The sequence below is a fragment of the Crocuta crocuta genome, unplaced genomic scaffold, assembly GCF_008692635.1.
Source record: "Crocuta crocuta isolate KB4526 unplaced genomic scaffold, BGI_CrCroc_1.0 scaffold296, whole genome shotgun sequence".
NCBI lineage: Eukaryota > Metazoa > Chordata > Mammalia > Carnivora > Hyaenidae > Crocuta > Crocuta crocuta.
In genome coordinates this window covers 418,077-440,341 of record NW_027530504.1, presented here as the reverse complement: position 1 = coordinate 440,341, position 22,265 = coordinate 418,077, and the positions used below count along the sequence as shown (strand labels likewise).

The 22,265-nt window shown below is 48.2% G+C and overlaps 1 protein-coding gene and 1 long non-coding RNA gene across 2 annotated transcripts in view; one reads left to right on the top strand and one right to left on the bottom strand.

The window, feature by feature from the left end:
- Positions 1-10,791: 10,791 nt before the first annotated feature.
- On the bottom strand, positions 10,792-13,022 carry LOC144233816 (uncharacterized). The gene is made up of 2 exons (XR_013335768.1): positions 11,047-13,022; positions 10,792-10,943 (listed from the first exon to the last, which is right to left on the bottom strand). It is a non-coding gene; the product is annotated as an uncharacterized LOC144233816 (long non-coding RNA).
- Positions 13,023-14,103: 1,081 nt separating this feature from the next.
- ISY1 (ISY1 spliceosome associated protein) overlaps positions 14,104-22,265 on the top strand; it is a 15,999-nt gene continuing 7,837 nt past the window's right edge. The window contains exons 1-6 of the mRNA XM_077766867.1: positions 14,104-14,166; positions 14,514-14,536; positions 15,349-15,400; positions 16,234-16,299; positions 17,334-17,376; positions 21,357-21,469. Coding sequence (XP_077622993.1) covers positions 14,122-14,166; positions 14,514-14,536; positions 15,349-15,400; positions 16,234-16,299; positions 17,334-17,376; positions 21,357-21,469 — 342 coding nt within the window. The 5' untranslated portion in view covers positions 14,104-14,121. The remainder of the gene's footprint in view (positions 14,167-14,513; positions 14,537-15,348; positions 15,401-16,233; positions 16,300-17,333; positions 17,377-21,356; positions 21,470-22,265) is intronic.

Sequence of the window (22,265 nt, the reverse complement as noted above, 5' to 3'; positions counted from 1 at the left end):
CAAGTTAGTGGCTTATGCTTTCCTGACTTTATTTTTTTTTCCTCTCCTCGTGATTCTCCACACTGGACGTATTGGGAATTTTCATCATCCTGTGATCCGCACCCTTGCTGGAGTAAGATGTTGGTGCCTCCGCTGTACTGTGCTAATTCCTACTCGGTCAAATTAATAGTCAAAAGCAGGCAAAAAAAAAAAAAGTCATGATGTGTATGTAGGTCCTGTTCCTTGTGAATGCAAGCTTCCAGGTTCTTTTTTCGTTTGCTATTTTTCCTGAGCAGGTCGTATATCTCCGGTGTTAACTAAGCAAGATCTTGATAATTTTTATTTCTACTGCAAGTGAGAAACCGTGTGAGGGAAGATCTGTTTTCAAAGACTTCACTGTTAATATTATAGTTAAATTCAGGTTTGGGGGTGGTGCACATGGGGTTGTTTTCCTAGGAGGTTTCTGGCCTCAAGTTGGAAAACCCAGCAAATGAGAGATTAGAACTGCTTTGCTTCGCACAGCGGTTCTTTGTGCTCCTTTGTAGTACCCAGCGGCCTTTGTCCCAAGCTCTTGGATAAACACAACTGAGGGCCTGTTCACAGGCCACAGAAGTGTTCTTTCATAAGATAGCATTCAGTTGCATTGACCTTGATGATGGAGCAAGTGCAACACGAAAATATGTGTATTCTAGGGAAATTCATTTAGCTATTAGCTATCCTGAAAGCTGGTGAGCAGTTTCTGTAGCAACTAATGATTTGTTGTAAGACTTGGCTTTAAGCAACCTTGTTTTAAGTGTATTTATTTCGAGAGCGCGCACACGCACACACGGGGTGGGGGCGGGGGGGTGAAGGAGAGAGAATCCCAAGCAGGCTCCAGGCTGAAGCGCAGCCTGATGGCGGAACTTGATCTCGAACCCGCACGATCATGACCTGAGCCGAAACTAAGAGGCGACGCTTTAGCTAACGGCCACTCAGGCACCCCAGTTTTAAGCAACTTTTTAAAAACTGTTTTCAGATAATGATTAATGTTGCCTTGATAGGCGAATATGGTTCTGTTAAAAGTGAGGTTTGCTTGGGGTTTAGCAGCTTTCATCTTTGGTTAAGAAACCTGGGTTTGTTGGGGCGCCTGGGTGGCTCAGTCCGTTAATCGTCCGACTTCAGCTCAGGCCATGATCTCACAGTTGGGGGGTTTGAGCTCCGTGTCGGCCTCTGTGCTGACAGCTCAGCCTGGAGCCTGCTTCAGATTGTGTCTCCCTCTCTCTCTGCCCCTCCCCCGCCCACGCTGTCTCTCTCTCTCTCTCCCCGAAATTTAAAAAAAAACATTAAAAAAATTAGAAAGAAACCTGGGTTCTTAGCTTGAAGTCTTCCTCTGGGAGAGATCAGGACTAAGAAGAAACTAACCCTCCGTTTCTGTAACACCGACCGGGTTTCCTGTCCTCACAGGCTACATATAAGGGCAGGGGTTTCTCTTGTGACAGAGGGCTCAGGGGATGACGGAAAGATAACGTGAAGGTACAGGAGTTTTGCATCGTCTAACATAAAATTTCATTGCATCCCCATTGAATGTTGCTGCCTGTTTGCCCACTTCCGGAATGGGTATTTATTTCGTCATTTGAAAATCAGTTGGTAGACCTGACGTGCCATCTCTTCATTTTGGCTTACATGTCCTAAGAATTAAGATGTTCTCTCTCGGTCACAAGGATCGCAATCCGTGATCATACATACTTAGAAAATTTGACCTTATCTCTCTAGTACCACCTGATTCCTAATAAAATAATTCAAACAGCACTCGTACCAAAATCTTACCACCACCAGGTTTTCCAGACCGGATCCAGTCAGGATATGTAACTTGTGTTTGGTGGATAAGTTTCTGTAGTCTTTCTTCATCTCCTAACAGTTCTCCACCGTCCCCCCTCATAACCCTGGGGTTTTGGTTTATTGGTTTTTGAAGAGACGAGCAATTTTCTTGAATGTACTATGTTTACTGATTATTTTATCTCCCTGGTGTCAGCTTCCTTCTACTATTTTCCTGCTGCAGAGTCCTGTTTATTAGGTTCAGCTTGAACTTGGCAAGGTTTTTTTTTTTTAATGTTTTATTTATTTCTAGGAGAGAGAGAGAGAGACAGCGTGAGCAGGGGAGGGTCAGAGAGAGAGGGAGTCACAGGCTCTGAAACAGGCTCCAGGCTCTGAGCTGGCAGTCAGCACAGAGCCCGACGCAGGGCCCGAACCCACGAACCGCGAGATCATGACCTGAGTGAAAGTCGGACGCTTAACCGACTAAGCCACCCAGGCGCCCCTCGACACTTTAAAGACAACGGAAAAGATTCCTTCCTTTCCCTATAGCAGCTGAGTCCAGAACTGTCCCCACACAACCAGTGTGCTGTGTTGTGATGCAGTCGAGGTGGGTGCGTGGCCCCCGACGCGCTGCTTCCGTCTGAAGCCCCCCTGCAGCCTGGTTTTGCATTGTTCCGAGTCCAGTGCGCACCGCACCGCCGCGTACAAAAGCTGGCACACATTCCTTTGATGAGTAGCTTAGGGCAGCGGGTAGTTGACTCGCAGGAACCGTTTAGGCTGTGCTGTCTGGCACAGGTGTGCTTGTAGCCGCGTGTACTGAAAGTGCCCCAGGCAAAACCTTGATACCTGGGGGAGTGACGTGTTCGTGCGCACTGTCTCTTACCGTCTGTCCCTTAGTTTCTGTTTTGGATGGGTTTGCTTTAATATGCATTGGTAGTTGTGACAGATCATTGGTTTTTGAAAGTTCCCTAAGAGATTTGGAGTCCGTGGGTTTTTGTTGGATTCTGATATGTCCTGGGAAGCATTAGACTGCATTTCCCGCGTGTCACCCCAGGTGCTGGGAGCTGCGGTTGGGAGTGCGGGGTGCTTGCTGCAGCCTCGCGCCTGCGTGCTCATAACCACTAGGATTAGGCATGCAGGCAGCCATCTAGGGCTAATTTGGGTGGGTCCTAAGCTATCGGTATTTTATAAGCTTCTAGAGGATTCTACAGTCCCACTGGATTGAAACTACTGGGGTGGGTCACCAAGGTCAGAGCCCGGGTGGTGCGGTTGGAATTTGAGCCTTCAGCCCTGTGCGTCTGCTCTCGGTCACGGGGTTTACACGGAACTATCCTTTCTTGCCTGCTTTAGAACGGAAAGAACATTCATTAAACACAGCTGCTTCACGTCTACCCAGCTTCAACCCCACGGCAAACCTGCTACAAGGAACTCCGCTGCTCTCTGTGATCTCCGTAAATGGGATAGCAAGCTGTGGGCTCACAGCTGAATGCAAGGATGATGGCAGTGTTTTCTTGAAAATAACATGCTTGTCTTTTGCACTTTAACGACTACTCTTGCCTGTAAAAACATCCTTTCCTAAACGGGCCTGAGGAGCCCAAGGCGATTCTGTTGAGTAGTGTGGGTGCATTTTAGTCTTGATACTTCCTGGTCTTTTTTCCTCCCTACTACTGTGGGTCTTGGTTTTCAGCAGTGAATTTTTTTAAAATTTTTTTTAATTTCGTTTTTTTTATTTCTGAGAGAGAGAGAGAGAGGCAGCATGAGCAGGGGAGGGTCAGAGAGAGAGGGAGACAGAATCCGAAGCAGCTCCAGGCTCTGAGCTGTCAGCACAGAGCCCGACGCGGGGCTCGAACCCACGAACCGTGAGATCATGACCTGAGCCGACGTCGGAGGCTTAACCGACTGAGCCACGCAGGCGCCCCTCAGCACTGAATCCTTCATGGAAGTTACTTTGCAGTATGGCCCACCAGCCAGGGGCCCAGAACCCGAGTACTCTGGTCTCCCCAGAGAACATTAAGTGACCAAGCTGAGGCAAAAATAATTAGGTGGCAGACAACTCCGTGACTTCTCAGGATGAATATTTCCACTTCACTGAGATGGATTTCTTTCCTAAGTGCGGCTACCTCATGGCTTGGTCGTCACTGAGTAACCACCCTTTTCCCTTAGGTTCATTTCAGATATTCTTAGTTGCAGTTTGCTTGCCCTCTTGTGCCCAAATGATGATAGTCCCTGGAGCCATGGCATCACAGCGGGACCCCCACTTAAAGTGGGTGTGGGCGGAACAGAACGGGGAACAGATCCCTGGAAGGAGAATGGGGATCCCCAGCCGTTCTGCCTGTATGTTAGTCCTTTGTGGATCGGGCCAGCGTGATTAATGCAACAGGCGAATGTTCTGGATGCTGAGCTGACACACCTCCCGTTTACGAGGCAGCCTTCCGTGATCGCCAGAGCTCTTAGGAGCCTTCTAGTCAAGAAGTGATTACACCTGGTTGAATGGTTCAACGTCAAGAGAAGATTTTTGGCTAATCTGGGTATAAAGCCTCTTAGAGGGATGGGCGTTCGTTCAGTGCTTGCAGACGGTGTTTTTAATTTGAAAAAGTCAAACTATATGTTGCGTATTATATGGTGTTAACAGATGAGGTGACACTCCCCCAAGCTGTTGCCATTTGTCCACTAATATTTGGGTGACAGTTTCCACACAGTGAACCTCAGAGAGATGGCAGAGGTCGGAGCTTACGGGTTTTCTTTTTTCTGAATAGGACACATTTACAGGCAAGATTTTTGGTTTTTAAAAATTTTAAATGACAGCGTGAGAGCAGAAGCTGAAACTTGCTTGTCACTGACCTAAAACCTTTGCTGATTCTCTGTGAATGGAAGACAGTGTATTCACTCTAATTTTTATGTCAGTTTTTAGAATTCGATCACAACCATCCTAGCTGCCAAGTTAATATCAACTTCTTACAAACTTGCTTCATGAACCAGGTTTCTGAATCAGATCAACCACGAAATGCCTTGGAATTAGAATATTTGCAAAATGAGAAGTGGTACTATACGGAGGAAACAGGAGTTTCCACTTGATTTCATTTTAATTTTTTGCAAGTGGCTTGTTGGATCAGGATCCAAATGCTCTAGAAACATCGCATTTGGTACCGTCTCTTACGTTTGTAATAGTTGCCTGTCCTTATTGGAAAAACAGATCGAGGAATTCCTGATGAGTTGCATTTGGCTGATTGTCTCCCTGTAGCACTGTTTCGTGTGGTTTTACCTCCCAGAGTTTACTGGTAGTCAGATCTAGAAGCTTGATTGTATTTCATCTTTTCAGGCTAGATACCGCACAGTGGGTGCTGCGTACTTCTGTTGCTTCGTATCAGGAGGTACGGAATGTCGGATTGCCTTACTTTGGTGGTCCTAAGCTTCATTAGCAGATTGAGGTGATTTCAGTGTTTTCTATCCATTATAAAGTCTTCCATCAACCTTGCACCAAATCGCTTTAGTAGCCACGGATGATAAACAGATCTGCACTAATACTTTAGTCATAAATAACTAGTGAAAGGACCTTAAATTTTTTTTAAAAGAAAGCAAGCCCAGAATAGAAGACCCCAGGAATTAATATGCATGACTTCTAAAAGCTGTGCAAGTTATGTAGGGCGCCTGGGGGCTCAGTCGGTTAAGCGTCCGACTTCAGCTCAGGTCATGATCTCACGGTTCATGGGTTCGAGCCCCGCGTCGGGCTCTGTGCTGACAGCTCGGAGTCTGGAGCCTGGTTTAGATTCTGTGTCTCCCTCTCTCTCTCTCTGCCCCTCCCCACTTGGACTCGCTCACAATCTCTCTCCCAAAAATAAACATTAAAAAAATTTACAAAGCTGTGCAAATTATCTTGCACTTGTCCCCGCCAAGATCTGTTGGTACCGCAATAGATGAGCCTCCAGAAGCCCGATTTTTAGCTTCAGGGCCTTGCTCATTTTTGAAACAACGGCATCATGCGAAAAGTCTGTGGTGTCAGACTTCACTGGAGTCTCAGTTCTGAGTCTCTTGTTGGCTTATGTTTGAAACAGCAAGTAGCCCTGAGCTCCAGTTTCCTCATCTGTAATGTGAAAGCACTTTGTATTTTGCAGGATCGCTCTGATGGGTTACGTGGAACATTGGCAAAGGGCTTTGCACTTACTGGAGTCATAAATGGTGCACACTGTTTTCATGCAAACTTCCACCAGTGCCACCAGATTGCCGCGTGCCAACGGAGAGGGACACCTCTCGGCATGTGGGCAAATCTGAAATCAGGCCTGTTTGAACCGGTTCAGGGACACCTTTAATGTGTGCCACGAACTCCTGAGCCTTCGGAAGGCAGCACGCAGCGATCTGAATGGAGCTGGTCTCTGGCAGATGGGGGGTGGGGGGCGCTGCAGAGAACTGGAGAAGAGCCCGCGTGCCTCTGGGGACAGCAGCCACTTGGCTCCTCTTAACTGAGACACTGTCTAATGACTTGGTACATGGAGGAGTAGTCTACTATTTCATATTATTATTTTTAGTAGTCTGCTATTTAAAAAAATTGTTTTAATGATTTATTTCTGAGAGAGAGAGACAGACAGACAGCGTGAGCAGGGGAGGGGTAGGGAGAGAGGGAGACACAGAATCTGAAGCAGCTCCAGGCTCTGAGCTGGCAGTCAGCACAGAGCCCGACACAGGGCACGAACCCACAAGCCGCGAGATCATGACCTGAGCGAAAGTCGGACGCTTAACCGACTAAGCCACCCAGGCGCCCCCTTTCAGCACATGTAAAGTGTTTGGACCCTTTTTTCCAGAAACAAAGTGATCTGGTAATATCTTTTTAATAGTAGACCACGGGTGTTGGTCAAGATCCATTCTGGGGTTTTGTCTTGCCCCAAGTCAAGGAATCAATCACTTTTAGTTCCCTGTTCACGATATGGCTTAATCACACACCCAAAGACCTTTGGCCATGGAAGGTGGCGTTCCTGGGTTTTGGGGATCAGGACACGTACATCTTTGGCAAGGCATTCCTCTTCCTACCTCAGTCTGGCCTCTGGCCCCTCAAGATTCACGGCCATCTAGCGTGCAAAGTGCATTCATTCCCTCCCAGCATGCCCCAAAGTGTCAACCCATCATACGCCATCAAAGCAGGAATCTCCCAGGTCTCCGCTCCAAAGTCCGAAGTCTCATCGTCTACATTAGGTCTAGGTGAGAGCTGGGCAGGATCTACCTTGGGGCAAAATTCCTCTCCATCTGTGGTTTTACAACAGGTTATCTGCTCCTAAACGTCAGTGGTAAGATAGGTATCGGACATCGGTGATAGACATGGTCCTTCAGAGTGGGAAGAAATGGAAGGGAAAACGGACTCACCGGTGTCTACCCGTTTATAAATCTAGCCGGGCAAACAGTGTCCAGTTTAGGGCCTGAGGGCGTTCTCTGGGCTCAAGCTGCCTTCCTGAGAGCCCCCCCTTCTTTTTCATGAAGGGAGGCCCTTCTTCATAGCTGAGTTTTGTCAGCTTGTTTCCCGCTCACGGAATTTGGGGAATTTCACAGGCTTCTCTAATTCTGTCCTTTGTCCCTCAGAGGCCAGGCTGGCAGAGATTCTGCTGGTATAAAACTCTCAACCTGGTGGATCATCTGTGGGTGTCGTGGGAATTCGCTCCATTAGACCAGAGGCGCCTCCACAGAACTTTCCTGGATAATCCCGTCTCTATTCCTGGGTTCTGCCAGATGGGGGGAGAATTCACGAGTCACACCCCTAACCTCCGACCGATCTGTGTGGACGAATATTATGGCTTTCTGATCGTTCCGCGGCACTAGAAAAAGGCGGCTCAACCTCCCCTTGGGTTTTTCTCCAGAGCGCACTTCCCAGTGAGTCGCCTAATGTCAGCGTCTTTCGCAGTGTGGCTAGGCTGAGACTTTCTCAAATCATCAAGTTCAGGCTCTGTTTTAACCGCCCTTCCCTAGATTGCTCTTTGCCCTTGTGTTGCATTTTACTACAAGCATCAAAAGAAATGAGAAAATCCCTTCAGCTAAATACCCAAGTGTGCGGTATACAAGTTCTGCCTTCCACGGAGCTGTTGGGTACAACTCAGCTGTGCATCTACCCTATAAGGGTTCCCCTTTCTTCCGGTTTCCGACAACATTACCCGATTCCTTCTGAGCCCTCAGCAGCAGAGCTGTTAACATCGCGTTTGTACTACCCGTCGGGAGAAAGCGTTCTGTCGTACCCACGATCTTCCAGCCTCCGGCCGTTCTCCAGGTCCCCGACCACTCCTCCACTTCGAGGTGTCTGTCACGGTAGCACTCCGCTCCAGGTCCTGCCATCTGCCTGAGGCGCCTCTTGCCGTGGTCACACATCGCCACAAACGTAGTGGCTTAAAGCAGGATGAGTTATTACAGTTCCGGAAGGCAAGCGTTTGGACGGGGGTTTTACAGGACTAAAAGGAAAAAACAGGGCCGCTCTCCTTCCGGAAGCTGTAAGGAGAGCGCTTCCTTGCCTTTTCAAGCTTCCAGAGGCCGTCTGCTTTCCTTGGCTCGTGGCCGCTCACTCCAGCCCCTGCTTCCGTCGCCATGCCTCCCTGGGCTCTGATCCTTGGTCTCCTTACAAGGATCCTTGTGAAGACCCGGGGGCCATCGGGGAATCCAGGATAACCTTCCCCTTTCCCGAGATCCTTCATTTAGTTACAGCTGCAATGTCCCATTTGCCACGGAGGGTTTTGGGACTGGAATGTGGGCATCGTGGGGGAGGGGCTGTCTTTTCGCCGGCCACGCATGCTCTCCAGTACAGTACTGAGGTCCCTAAGACAGGTGCCAGGGGACACATAGATGAGTGGTGCTAGGTAAAAGTACTGCCTCTGTTGCTTGTTGGGCCAGGAAGAACTAGAAAATGTCCTTTTAGCGGGACGAGGGTTTTCCCCCACCCAATCAGGTATTCACGTTAAATGTATTACACGCTCACAACATGGATTCCTCTAACATTAGGATGTCTCACTCGCACTGACCGTTACTGTGCACGCATGTGGGTTCAGTGTGGCCTCCTATCAGGATGTCCATGTGAGATTTTCCACTTCTTACAACATGATAGCGGGCAAAGCAACCCCGCGGGCCAAATTCAGCCTGCTGGCCAGTTTACAGCCGTTCTCTCACGGACTAGTGAGGTGACCCGATGATGGATCGCGATGGTGGACGCGTCCGTAGATGAGAGATATATGGCTGATCCCGGGATAGGAGTCTAGAGAGTCTGAGCCCACAGAAATGCTGTTCAAATTTCAGGGTGGCTAAGAAACAGCCGAAGTTGAGGCTGTTGGCATAAAAACAAGGCAGGGCAGTACAGGGCCATTTTCTTTGTTCCTTTACTCACGTAGCCATGATGTCTCCCAAGCCAGAACTATGGGGTGGAGATCAAACAAACAAACAAACAAGCACAAAAAAAATCAAGATAGGATTCCAGTAGAAGACCTATGAATCTTAGAGGCGAACAGAGCCGGGGCGCCCGGCTGGCTCAGTCAGAAGGGCGTACGACTCTTGATCTCAGGATTGTGAGTTGGAGCCCCAGGTGGAGTGTAGAGAATAAAAAAAANNNNTAACAGGGCTCTTACAAAGGCTCTGAGCCTGGTCCAGCCATACACGGAGTTGGGTGAGGCCACATAATAGATTTCACTGCAGGTCATGGGGTTTTGGGTTTCGAAATCGCTACCGGGAACTTTACATAGATCTGTTCTGAGCGCCTTACATGCCGTTCCCTCTTTTTAACAACAGCTCTGTAAGGCAAGTGGCCCAATTTCATGAATAGTGAAAAATGAGAACAGAAAGGTAAATACTGTTATGTCAGTTTCATGGAACAGAAATTAAACAGGTCGTGGAAGTCATCCAAGGCCACAGAACCACCCGGTGGGACTGGTAGAAATCCGGGCTGTGTACATTGTCTCAGATGATAAGTAGCACAAACATGGGGATATTCGCAGGACGGAGGCAGGATCAGTCAGGACCCAGAGATCAGCAAGGACAGTAGTGGATGTGGCAACATAAATCGCAGGGTCAGGATGCTCTTAGTTTTAAGTGCTGGTCCGCCTGACTCATACTTGTTTCAACACTACAGGGAGTTTACTGGCCTGTATACTGCAGACTGAGCAGAGCGTCCGAGTGGCTGAAGCAGCTTCTGGTGATTACGTTGTTCTGCATCTAGCAGGATGTATTCTACCCAAAATTGCGAGCCAAGTCCTGAGGCTCTGGATCGGCTTGGGTTTTTGGTTTTGGTTTTGACAGAGAGAGCACGGGAGGGGCAGAGGGGAGGGAGAGAGGATCCCAAGCAGGCTCCACCCTGTCAATGCAGAGCCCGGTACGGGGCTCGATCTCACGGTTCTTGAGACCTGAGCTGAAATCAAGAGTTAGACGCTTAACCAACTGAGCCAGCCAGGCGCCCCCGAGGGTCGGCTTGGGTCTTCAGCCCACCAACCAATATTCATAGGGAGACGGCATGGATTGTTTGGCTTAACCTAGCTCTTTTATTCTGTTCCTAAGGCTGGACATGCAATCTCTTCCCCTGAACCGTCAGATTCCCGGGGCGCCTGGGTGGCTCAGTCAGTGAAGCGTCCGCCTTCGGCTCAGGTCATGACCTCACGGTTCGTGGGTTCGAGCCCCACATCGGGCTCTGTGCTGGCAGCTCAGAGCCTGGAGCGTATTTCAGTTTCTGTATCGCCCTCTCTCTCTGACCCTCCCCTGCTCATGCTGTCTCTCTCTCTCTCAAAAGTAAATAAAATATTAAAAAAAAAAAAAAAAGATTCCCAAAGAGAACTCAGGAAAGTGGGTGGGGAGGATGGATGCTGGAAGGAGAATCAATACAGGTAATGCCCCTTGAATCCTGGCACAAGTGACCTCTGTATCCTAGAGTCAGGGACTTAGTGGACAAAGATACAGAAATGTGAGAAACTTGTGTCTCAAAAAAAAACCTCACTGAGGAATGACCTTGCTTGTTTGGGAAAGGTGTCGTTTATGGGAAAGGTTAACAAAGGCAACAAGAGACTCCCAAAAGCAGCAGCTTAAACAAGACTACGTTTATTTCTCGGGGGCACCTGGGGGGCTCAGTCGGTTGAGCAGCCAATTCTTGATTTCGGCTCAGGTCATGATCTTGTGTCCGGCTCTGTGCTGACAGCGAGGAGCCTGCTTGGGATTCTCTCCTCCCCCCCCTCCCCCATCAAAATAAACATTAAAAAAGAAAAAGTTTGAGAGGCGAAACTACTCCCCTCAACCTTTTCACTAACAAAACAAAACGAAACAGACTTTGTTTACCTCTCTCATGTCACAGCTCTCGAGGTTCCAGAGCTGGGAGTGTGGCATCCTCACAAGTCAGTTCTCTTTCTGAGTTCGAGGTGGCTGTTCGCCTCTCAGCGGTGAAGGGAAAGGGGCAAGGAAGGGCACGTCCATACTTCCCGTGGCACTGCCCGCGTGGCATTCTTTCCACTCATTTCCCATGGGCCACTGCATGATCACACACCCACCGCCGGCTGTGGGAGACGTGGGGGATGGGAGTCTGGGCGGCCACAGGCCCACCTGAAACCTTGAAGGAGGACTTGTCCGTACCGCGGTCGGGGCAGGCGACCCTGGTGTCTACTCTGAGTACACGCCTGTTGCGTCTGATCCTGAAGCACATGTCGGCTGGGCCTCCTGGCCCAGGCTGCTGCCCCCGCCCCTGGCTGGTCCCCCGGTAGCGGAGGCCACCATGGCCGAAGCACCACGCCCGAAACGGGGCGGCTGCTGCAAGCGGCTTCGCTGGCTACTGTCCTTCCCCTCACGTCCACACAACTCGACACCATACGGGAACAGCCTCCAGAACCGCCCCTATCAAGTGGCCTCTCCCGTGTCCCTGGGTCCCTGTCTAAGGGCCCCCTGAGCCCAGCGACGCGCCATCACCACACTCATGGCCGCCTCTCTCTGGGTAACGACGCACAACCACCTCTCGGACCAGCCTCCCCCTCCAGGTGAGGAGGCTTTGCTCCCTTGGCCTCAGATTTCTTATCTTAAAAGAGGGTGACTCCAAGCACTGCTCCAGCTCTGACAGACCCGGCGCCTCCAGAAGAGCTCGGAAAGAGGAGGCCCCCACGACCAGACAGGGGAGCGCGGAGAACTCACGGAGCCCCGCCCGCTCGGACCGGCCCAGGGGGCGTTTCGGCGCCCGCTTCTGGGGCTGCGGGCGGGGCCCCCCGGCCGCTGTGAGGGCTCCGCTCGCTCGGAGGCATGACGACGAGCGACCTCCCACGGGCACGTCTGCTCTCACCGAAAGGACTAGAAAGGGGGCCGGCGGGATGCGATCCAGAACGGCAGCCGTGACCCCGAGCAGCTGACAGTCAGGGCCAGCTGGGCTCCTCCGCTTCCGCGGTGGCAAGAGTTAACGCAGGCAACGTGGCTCCCGTTATCGCGAGAGCACAGCCAGCCGTCGCGAGCGGGCTGAGACGCTTCTCACTGCGCAGGCGCAGTTGGCCAACGCCCCCATTCTTCGCACGCGCGTCGCTGCGACGCCCGACGCCAGAGGAAGGCCGCCCTAGGGGAGCGCGTCTGCGTTTCCTCTTCCTCCTCCAGTCCGGGCTCGTTTTCACTTCCGGCCTGCCACTTCCGGTCCATCGCATTTGTCCTTCCGACGGAAACATCGGCGGTGCGGTCGGCTAGAGTGTTTCAGTTCCCGCCGGGGTCGGCCTCGCCGGAGTCGGCGAAGCCTCGGGGGCTGGGCCCGCGGGCGGCGCCCTCGCTGCCACCATGGTGAGTTGGGGGGCGCGGGGTGGAGGGGCGAGCGGGCGCGCAGTGGTGCAGGGGCGCAGTTACTGCGGGCCGGCTTCAGGCTCCTTGGCCACCTGGAACTTGGGTTCCCCTCCTCCTCTCTGCAACTGTCACAGTTTGGGGTCGGAAATGGGAACCTCGCGGAGCGGAGTTACCGCCCCCGACAGCGTTTTCGTCTCGGAGAAGCGTCTCGGTTATCGGCCGGGGAAACTGAGGCACGGAGAGGCGCAAGGACCGGCCCCGAGTCACGGTGCCTGGCGCCGCCCCCTCGTTTGTCCCCAGGCCGCCTGCGGGGGATGAAGAGCGGCTGTGACGACAGTTTCTGGGCTGTGTGATTTTTGTCTCTTCTCATCTCCCCGCAAGACGTAAACTTCCCGAGGGTGGGGTCTTTTCCACATCGTTTTCTTAATGCCTTCCACGGGGTCTGGCGCGCTGCGGCGGCTCCGTCACTGTCGAATGGATGGCGGCCTGTCACCGCCTGAGGGTATGACCTGTGTCCGGAGTGGCTTGCTGGCTTCTCATTGGTTCGAGAAGCGCTCGCGACACGTGAACTTGAGCCTGTACGTAGCGCTGGTGCACGGGAGACGCTCATACCTGTTGGTCCCCGTGGTAGTTTCGATAAGTGAAACCCGCCTAAGAAGCACAGGACACAGTAATAAGGTTATAGACGGTGTATTGCAAGCGCTTGTAGATTAATGAGCCCAAGATCCCAAGAAGGAAAGAAACCTTGGGGTAGAGGCAGCCCTTTCTGTGGGAGAATACACCCAAATTAACTGCTTCAGACTGCCCTGCTCAGCCCGGAGGCTCTGGTTTCTGAACTCTAACAAACATAGCGAGTCATTCTGTCCATTCCCTAGCAAGGGGGGAAGAATCCGTGGGCCTGGGTATTTTGGGGTACAGGAGTCGTTGGGTGTTTTATATCACGGTCACCGTCACACATTCATATTTGTGGGCGTACGTTACGCTGGGTACCTGCCCACACCCCATTGGTTCATTGTTTGATGGGCAAGTTCCAACCAGCCCCTAACGCGGTGTTTTAAGCATGGAGTAAGCATCGCGAAACACAAAATTAAATCTCTAGAATTTAGTGAAGTAGGTAGGACACTGCCTCTGCCTCCAGGACGATGGCTTGCCCTGGGAGAGCTGCTTTGTTTTATTCCTTAGTTGGTGATGTGTTCATGTACCCGCCAGGCTTTTGCCAAGTTCGTTGCTGCGTCCGTTGAGACAGAAGGCCAGACAGGAGACTTGCATTGAACTTACTTTTGCTGAGTATCTGAGAGCTGCCTACCGGATGTTTTTAAGTGTTTATGCCTCTCGAGGAGAGAAGAAGTATGATCCCCGATGTAAAGACGGGGAGCCTGAGCGACTACTTCTCAGGGATGGCGGGCGGAAGAGTTGAGAGTAAAGTTCAAGTCCGTGGCTTAGCAAGTGCTCTTTCTACTGAGGCTACAACCAAGAAAACATGTTCTGTGCTTGACGCTGCCTCAGGGACCATTGACTTGACACTCATGTGACTAGAGTTACGTAAAATTCACGTTGGAAAAGCCAGTCCTTTCTTCCTCAAATTCTGCTGGCTGGAAACAGACAGTAGGGATGCTGAGCGGAAAGGACCATGGTCGTTATAAACCCAGACGAAAGGTAGCAGCCCAGTTGGGAAGAAGGGGCCACACATGACCTTTCTGGAATGGTGATGACACGGGTGATACATTTGGAAGGATGGATAGGAGTTAGCCAGACCCAGGGGTGGGGACAGTGCAGGAGTGAAGATTTTAGCTGGAGGGAGCAGCATAGGAAGAGTCACAGGATTTTGACATCTTTTGATTTTTTTTTCTTTTGGTTTTCTTTCCTTTTTTTTTTTCTTTTGATATATTAGTTCAACCTTTATGCTTGTGACTATCCTTGTGATACTTTTCTCTAAAAAGCACATGGAAAAAAAAAGGGTATTTTAAACATGGGCATTTTTCTCCCCTTCTCTCTCCTTTTAGGCCCGAAATGCGGAAAAGGCCATGTAAGTATCAACTCGATTTTGTCTGTAAATTTGAAGCAGCTTCATTATCACCATGGATAATGGTGATAATTATCTTAAATTAGTGTTAAAATAGTATTCCTCTGTCTGATGTTTGTTTTCCCTAGTAGTGTTTTCTGACAACTCCCCAGAACTTACGCTGGATAAACTTGAGTCCCGTTGGGGGTGGGCCAGGGGCCAGGAGAGTGACCACGAGGCACCACGTGATACTAGTCTTTTAGCATCCGGATGCGTCGCTCACCAAGTGGTCTGATCAGTAGCGTTCCCCACAGTCCTTCCACACAGTATAAGTAAAATGGACACTTGGGTATTCACGGACACCAGGGGCTTTTTAAGCTCCACTTAGGGGACCCGGAAACCCATAACTTCTCTATGGTGCCTTAATCTCTTGCGCATACTCACAGATGCTCTCTTTTTACAAAGAATAATTTTTTTTTTGTTTGTATTTTTTTTTTAATTTCTAGGAGAGAGAGACAGCGTGAGCAGGGGAGGGTCAGAGAGAGAGGGAGTCACAGACTGAAACAGGCTCCGGGCTCTGAGCTGGCAGTCAGCACAGAGCCCGACGCGGGGCTCGAACCCACGAACCGCGAGATCATGACCTAAGCGAAAGTCGGACGCTTAACCGACTAAGCCACCCAGGCGCCCCAAAGAATAATTATTATAATCTGTACGTAAATGGTCTTCCCGAATGGCTGATGTTAAATACGGTCATGAGCAGATCTACCCCATCTAGGAACGTGGGTGGTGAGAACTCTGTGATCAGTATCTGATGGAGTCTTCTCTCTTCCTGACAGGACGGCCTTGGCCAGATTTCGCCAAGCTCAACTGGAAGAGGGAAAAGTGAAGGTTGGTGTAAATCCTCCTCGTGAATTGTAAAGTGTCAAGAACAAAGCGGCAAAGCTCTCTCTTGAGCAGACGAGACTTCCACTTTCTTGCCCATACCTGCCGGCGCTCTCACGAGTCCCTCCCCTGAATTCTAGGCGTATCTCTCCGTAGCTGGGGCGGTGTGATGAGCTGGCTGTTTCTGTCTCCTCTGTGTTATGATGATTGGCTTATTGCCCCTGNCAAGCCGAAACCAGCGTACAGTCTCAACTCATGGAGACTCACCCCTGTCGAGGATAACAGGTCCCATCTCAGTGGTTTTGTTTTCGTTTTATAAAAATTATACACACGTGCTCTCACACACACGTCTGTTCTAAATATTGTAGATATTATTTTTTTAAGTTTCTTTATTTTGGGAGAGAGAGAGCAAGTAGGGGAGGGACAGAGAGAGAACGAATCCCAAGCAGGCTGTGCACCATGAGCGCAGAGCCTGATGCGGGGCTCAAAAGCACGAACCATGAGATCATGACCTGAGCTGAAGTCGGACGCTTAACCGACTGAGCCACCCAAGTGCCCAATAGACATTATGTCTTAAGAATATGAATAGGGGCGCCTGGGTAGCTCAGTCGGTTATCTGACTTCAGCTCAGGTCATGATCTCATGGTTCGTGGGTTTGAGCCCTGTGTCGGGCTCTGTGCTGACAGCTAGCTACAGGGCTTGATGAAGATCATCTGGAACTGAAACGTCAAATGTATTTAGACCATTAGACCATTAGTCTTCAGGGCTGAGTCCATTGTGAATACTGCATAAAGCTCGTAACTAGTCCAGTGGCAATATGTGTATTTTCTTCTTCATAGGAAAGAAGACCCTTCCTTGCCTCAGAATGTACTGAGCTGCCCAAAGCGGAGAAGTGGAGGCGACAAGTATGTTCTGGGTGAATCTGGTCTTAGTAGAAGTAACAAGTCTCTGATTGTTTCTTTTTCTATTGAAGCGTAGTTGACACAGAATGTTACATTAGTTTCAGGTGTCCAGCATGGTGAACCCGCAGTGTAGCTACCATCTGTTACGATAAATGCTGTTCTAAAACCATTGACTATATTTCCTATGCCGAGCTTTCCCCCGTGACTTATTCCCTAACTGGAAGCCTGTATCTCCCACACCCTTTCACCCATTATTAGGCCCATCCCCCACCTCCCTCCCCTTTGGCCGTCATCATTGTTTCAATCAGTTGTTTCATCATTGTTTGAACAATCAGTCATTGTTCTCTGTCTTTATGGGTCTGTTTCTGCTTTTTTGTTTGTTTATTGATTTGCTTTTTAGATTCCACATGTAAGTGAAATCACATGGTATTTGGCTTTCTCTGTCCAGCGTATTTCACTTAGCATAATACCCTCTAGGTGCATCCATGGTGTTGGAAATGGCAAGATCTCATTCTTTTTTATAGTTGAGTAGTGTTCCGTTGTATATAACACGTCTTTCTTATCCATTCAACTGTCCACGGACACTTGGGTTGCTGACATTTCTTGGGTATTGTGAATACTACTACAATTAGCATGTATCTTTCAAATTAGTGTTTTCATTTTCTTTGGGTAAATACCCAGGAGTGGAATTCCTGGATCATATAGTATTTCTATTTATCTTTTTTTTTTTTTGGAACCTCCATCCTGTTTTCCGTGGTGGCTGTGCCAAATTACCTGCCCACCTGCAGTGCACAGGGGTCTCTTCCTTCCACATTCTCACCAACACTTATTTCTTGTCTTTTTAATTCTAGCCATTCTGACAGGTGTAAGGTGATACCTCATTGTGGTTTTGATTTATATTCGGATTTTTCTTATTATCTAAGTGATTCTTTACCAGAATTCTAAGTATTTTTAATTACTAATTTTGAATTATATTTTTCTGTGCTTTCGGACATAATCAAACATCATGAGAATTTATTATCTTTTTTTTTTCACAGATCATTGGAGAGATTTCTAAAAAAGTGGCTCAGATTCAGAATGGTAAGCTAGCTTGTCTTTTACAGTTGTTGTTTTTTTTTTTTTTAAGTTTTTTTTATTTTGAGAGAGAGTGCATGCATGCTCGAGTGGGTGAGGGGCCGAGAGAGAGAGAGAGTCCCCTGCAGGCTCCATGCTGACAGCATGGGAGTCAACCTCACCGAACCACGAGATCATGACCTGAGCCAAAGCCAAGAGTCGGACCTTCAACCAGCTGAGCCCCCAGGCACCCCGCAGTGTTGGTTCTCAAATCCACAGAAAGACTTGGTGCCGTCAGCTCTTCTCTCTCAGAAATCAGTAGAACAAGTAGATAGAAAATCGGTAAGGACAATAGTGTTAATCCATTTGACATTTACAGAACAAAAAAAAGAATACTTTTTTTTAAAGTTTTATTATTTTTATCTATCTATCTATCTATCTATCTATCTATCTATCTATTTATTTACTTTGAGAAAGAGTGTGCCAGATGGGAGGAGCAGAGAGGGAGAGAGAATCCCAAGCAGGCTCTGCACCATCAGCCTGGAGCCCAACTCGGGGCTTAAACTTAACCAACCATGAGATCGTGACCTGAGCCAAAAGCACGAGTTGGACGCTTAACCAACTGAGCCTCCCAGGGGCCCCAGAATACTTCCTCTTTGTAAGAGCACCTAGAATACTTACGAAAGTAGAACACATTCTGGGTTGTAAAACAGATGTTAGCACATCTAGCACATCTAGAATAATTGAAATCTTATGTGTTCTCTGACAGTAACAGAATTAATGTAGAAATCAGTAACGGAAACATGTGNAACCAACTGAGCCTCCCAGGGGCCCCAGAATACTTCCTCTTTGTAAGAGCACCTAGAATACTTACGAAAGTAGAACACATTCTGGGTTGTAAAACAGATGTTAGCACATCTAGCACATCTAGAATAATTGAAATCTTACAAAATGTGTTCTCTGACAGTAACAGAATTAATGTAGAAATCAGTAACAGAAACATGTCTAGAAAATTCCTAAATATTTGGAAATTAAGCAGCATGTATCTAAGCAGCCCACATGTCTAAGAGGAAACTCCGAGGATGTTCAAAAATACTGTGAAGTAAATGCAAATGAAAACGTAGTTAAGGGACAGAAACAATCTTGGGGGCATGTATTAAATTAGTGCTTTTTTTTGTATTAAAATAATAGAAAATAAGAAAGGTCTCAAATCAGTGATCTAAACTTATACCCCAAGAAACTAGAAAAGAAGAGTAAATCAAACCCTAAGTAAGCAGAAGGAAGAAAACAGTAAAGAGAAGATAGCAATGAAACTGAAAATGGAAGATGAAGAGAGAAAAGCAATCAAAAGCTGATTCTTTAAAAAGATCAATAAGGGGTTCCTGGGGGGGCTCAGTCAGTTAAGTGTCTGACTCTTGGTTTCAGCTCAGGTCCTGACCTCACAGTTCGTGAGTTTGAGCCCCGAGTCGAACCGTCAGTGTGTACTATCAGTGCGGAACCTGCTTGGGATCCTCTCCCCGCACCCCTTTGTCTGCCCCTCCCACACTTACTCTTTCTGACTCTTAAACAAACCTCAAAAAAAATTAAAAATAAAAAAATATTCATAAAAAGGTCAATAAAAATCAAGAAACTTCTAGTCAGACTGACTAAGAAAGAAAGAAGATACAAATTGGGAACATCTAGGAGCGCCTGGCTTGTTTAGTCAGTAGAGCATGTGACTCTTGAGCTCAGGGTCAGAAGTTTGAGTCCCACGTTGGGTATAGAGATTCCATAATCAACCAACCAACCAACCAACAAGCAAACTTAAAAAGACGACAAGCATGGGGAGTGATGTTGGGACTATTATTACAGACAAGAGAAGGTTAATAAGGGACTATTACAGTGCTCTGCCCATAATTCAACAACTTAGATGAAGCCGGCCACTCCCTGAAAGACAGAAACTTGAGAATTAGTTCTTAAGAAAATAAGATTTTTTTTTTGAAATAAACTCTATGCCCAGTATGGAGCTCAAACACATGACCCCAAGATTGAGAGTCACATGCGCTACTGACTGAGCCAGTCAGATGCCCCTATATCTATTAAAGAAATTGAATACATAGTTAAAGCCTTCCAGCGAAGAAAACTCCAGGCCCAGATGGCCTCACGGGTCAGTTCTACCAAACATTTAAGGAAGAAATAATAACACTTCAACACAGTTTCTTCCAGAAAATTGAAGGGGAACGAACACTTCCTCATTCATTTTATAAATTTTACTATTAACTTTACCACGATACTAAAATCAGAAAAAGACATTACACGAATAGAAAAAATTTGCCTGCCGGTATTCCTCATAGTGTAGGAACCCTCAACAGAATATTAGCAAACCAAATCCAGTAATTTCTAAAAAGGGTAATACATCACAACCAAGTGGGAGTTCTCCTTGGAATACATGTCTGATTCAGCATTCGAAAATGAATATCATTCACTGTATCATCATTCTAAAGTAGAGAAACCTCTCTAGATAATCTTTAGGAGAGACATCTCAGTAGATACCAGAACAGAAAAGTATTTGGCAAAATTTAATATCCACTCATGGTAAAAACTCTCTGCTAACTGGGAATGAGAGGTAGTTTTTTTCACCCCAATAAAACACTTCTACCAGAAAACCTATAGCCAGCATCGTACTTACTGTGCAAGGCTGAATGCTCTCCTCCTGAGAGCAAGGACCAGACAGAGATCCCTGTTCCTACCACTTGTATTCAAGGTCGCACTGGAATTCCTAGTCTTGTGCAGTAAAGCAAGGAAATGAAAGGCACACAGGTGGGAAAGTAAGAAATATAATTCTCTTCTCAAAACTACGTAAATTCCCACGTAGAAGGCCCCAAGAAATCTTCTGGGAAGCTTTCTAAAATGAAGGTTACAGAATAGAAGGTCAATACACAAAAATCAATTCTGTTGTTATAAACCAGCGCTGAAAAATTGGTAATGGAATTTATAGAAAGGGCAGTTTACAAAAGCACCAAAGCAGAAGAAATACTTAGGTTTAAATCTAACAGAATATAGGTGCAATCTGTATGCTTCAAGCTCTGCAACCCTGACGAAGGAAATCAGAGAAGACCCAAGTAGATGGAGAGAAACAGTATTCGTGGATGGGGAGACTCGACCTAGTAATGACGTCAGTTCTTTCTCTTTTCAAATATTGTCACAATCAAAATCCCAGCGGGATTTATTTTAATAGGTTGCCAGATTTTTTCCACATTTTAAATGAAGAGTCAAAGGAGCTAGAATAGCCAGAATAATTTCAGAAAAGAACAAGACTGTAGCATTCATAACCACCTGACTTTAAGATTTAATGTAAAGCTACTGTATTCCAGATAACGCAGTAGTGGTGAAAGATGGGCCAATGGAAGACAATAAAAAACGGCCAGACATGCGGTCAGTTGACTTTTGACAGTGGTACAAAAGCCATTCAGTGGAGAAAGTTGGGGGGGGATGCTTCCTTGCAATAGCGAGGTGATTCTTTATTTCAGCGTATCAGGGTTCATTAGCCATTTCCCTTTGTGGTGGGGTGCCGCAAACCCCTTTGTGCCATTCCTTCAAATAAGTCCCTTAGGCTTCATTCTCACAAGACAGTCTTTGCCGAAGGATGTTCCCGTATAATAAAACTTTGCTTTGCTGAAAGGGAGAACCCAGCGTAATTCTCCAGTCCCTGGCGCTTATGCCGGCCTCGCTGCACCTTTGCTGGGTCGGATGCTAGGTGCCCCCACACTAAGGTATTTTTGGAGTTGTATAAATGGACCCGTAGGATTGCTTCCGTTTATATTTCTTCAGTCGCTAACGAGGACAGATTTCTCCCCCCCCGTGCTGGTGGGAACTCTGCTCATCATCCTTGCCTTTTCTTTCATGTGGGTGTAGATGGTTTTTCTCATAAATTTACACGAGTGTTTTCGGAGGTATTGACCTTTATTTTGGAGGGGTAACCCCGAGTGCTGTCTTGAAGACACAACGTGAATGTTCTTGTTTTCCAGCTGGTTTAGGGGAATTCCGAATTCGGGACCTGAATGATGAGATTAACAAGCTGCTACGGGAGAAGGGACACTGGGAAGTCCGGATAAAGGAGCTGGGTGGTCCTGACTATGGAGTAAGTAAGGCGGGGTCTGTGGGTGTTGGGGGTAAGCTAGCGAGCGTTTCGGCAGCCTGGGTAGCTTTGCACCCCTGAAGCTCCCCGCCCATGCCGGCCGCGGAGCGGAGTGGGTACCTGCAGGGGGACGGGAAGCATGGAAAAGATGGGATAATTCTTCCAGCCCGTAGCACGGCCCTCCGAGCAGACAGGGCACCTGAGTTTACTGCCCAGGTGTGCTTGAGTAAGCCACTTAATCTCTCCGGGCCTCTTGTTTGTTTGTTTCTTTTTAAATGTTTATTAATTTGTTGAGAGCGAGAGAGAGTGAGAGTAGGGGAGGGGCAGAGAGAAAGGGAGACAGAGGATCCGAAGCAGGTTCTGTGCTGACAGCAGAGAGCCCGACATGGGGCTCGAACTCCCAAACCGTGAGATCGTGACCTGAGTGGAAGTCTTAGGCTCAACCAACAGAGCCAGCCAAGTGCCCCTGGCCTCTTGTTTAAAATGACCATGGCCCTGGAGCACCTGGCTGCCTCAGTCGGAGGGGCGTGCAACTCTTGATCGTGGGGTCCCACAATGGGTGTATAGATTACTTAAAAGAATAAAAATACTTATAAAATGTTTATTATTTACTTTGAGACAGCGATAGAGCAGGGGAGGGGGCAGAGAGAGAGGGAGAGAGAGACTCCTAAGCAGGCTCCACGCTGTCAGTGCAGAGCCTGATGTGGGTCTTGATCTCACAAACTGTGAGATCATGACCTGAGTCGAAATCAGGAGTCAGATGCTTGGGGCGCCTGGGTGGCTTAGTCGGTTAAGCGTC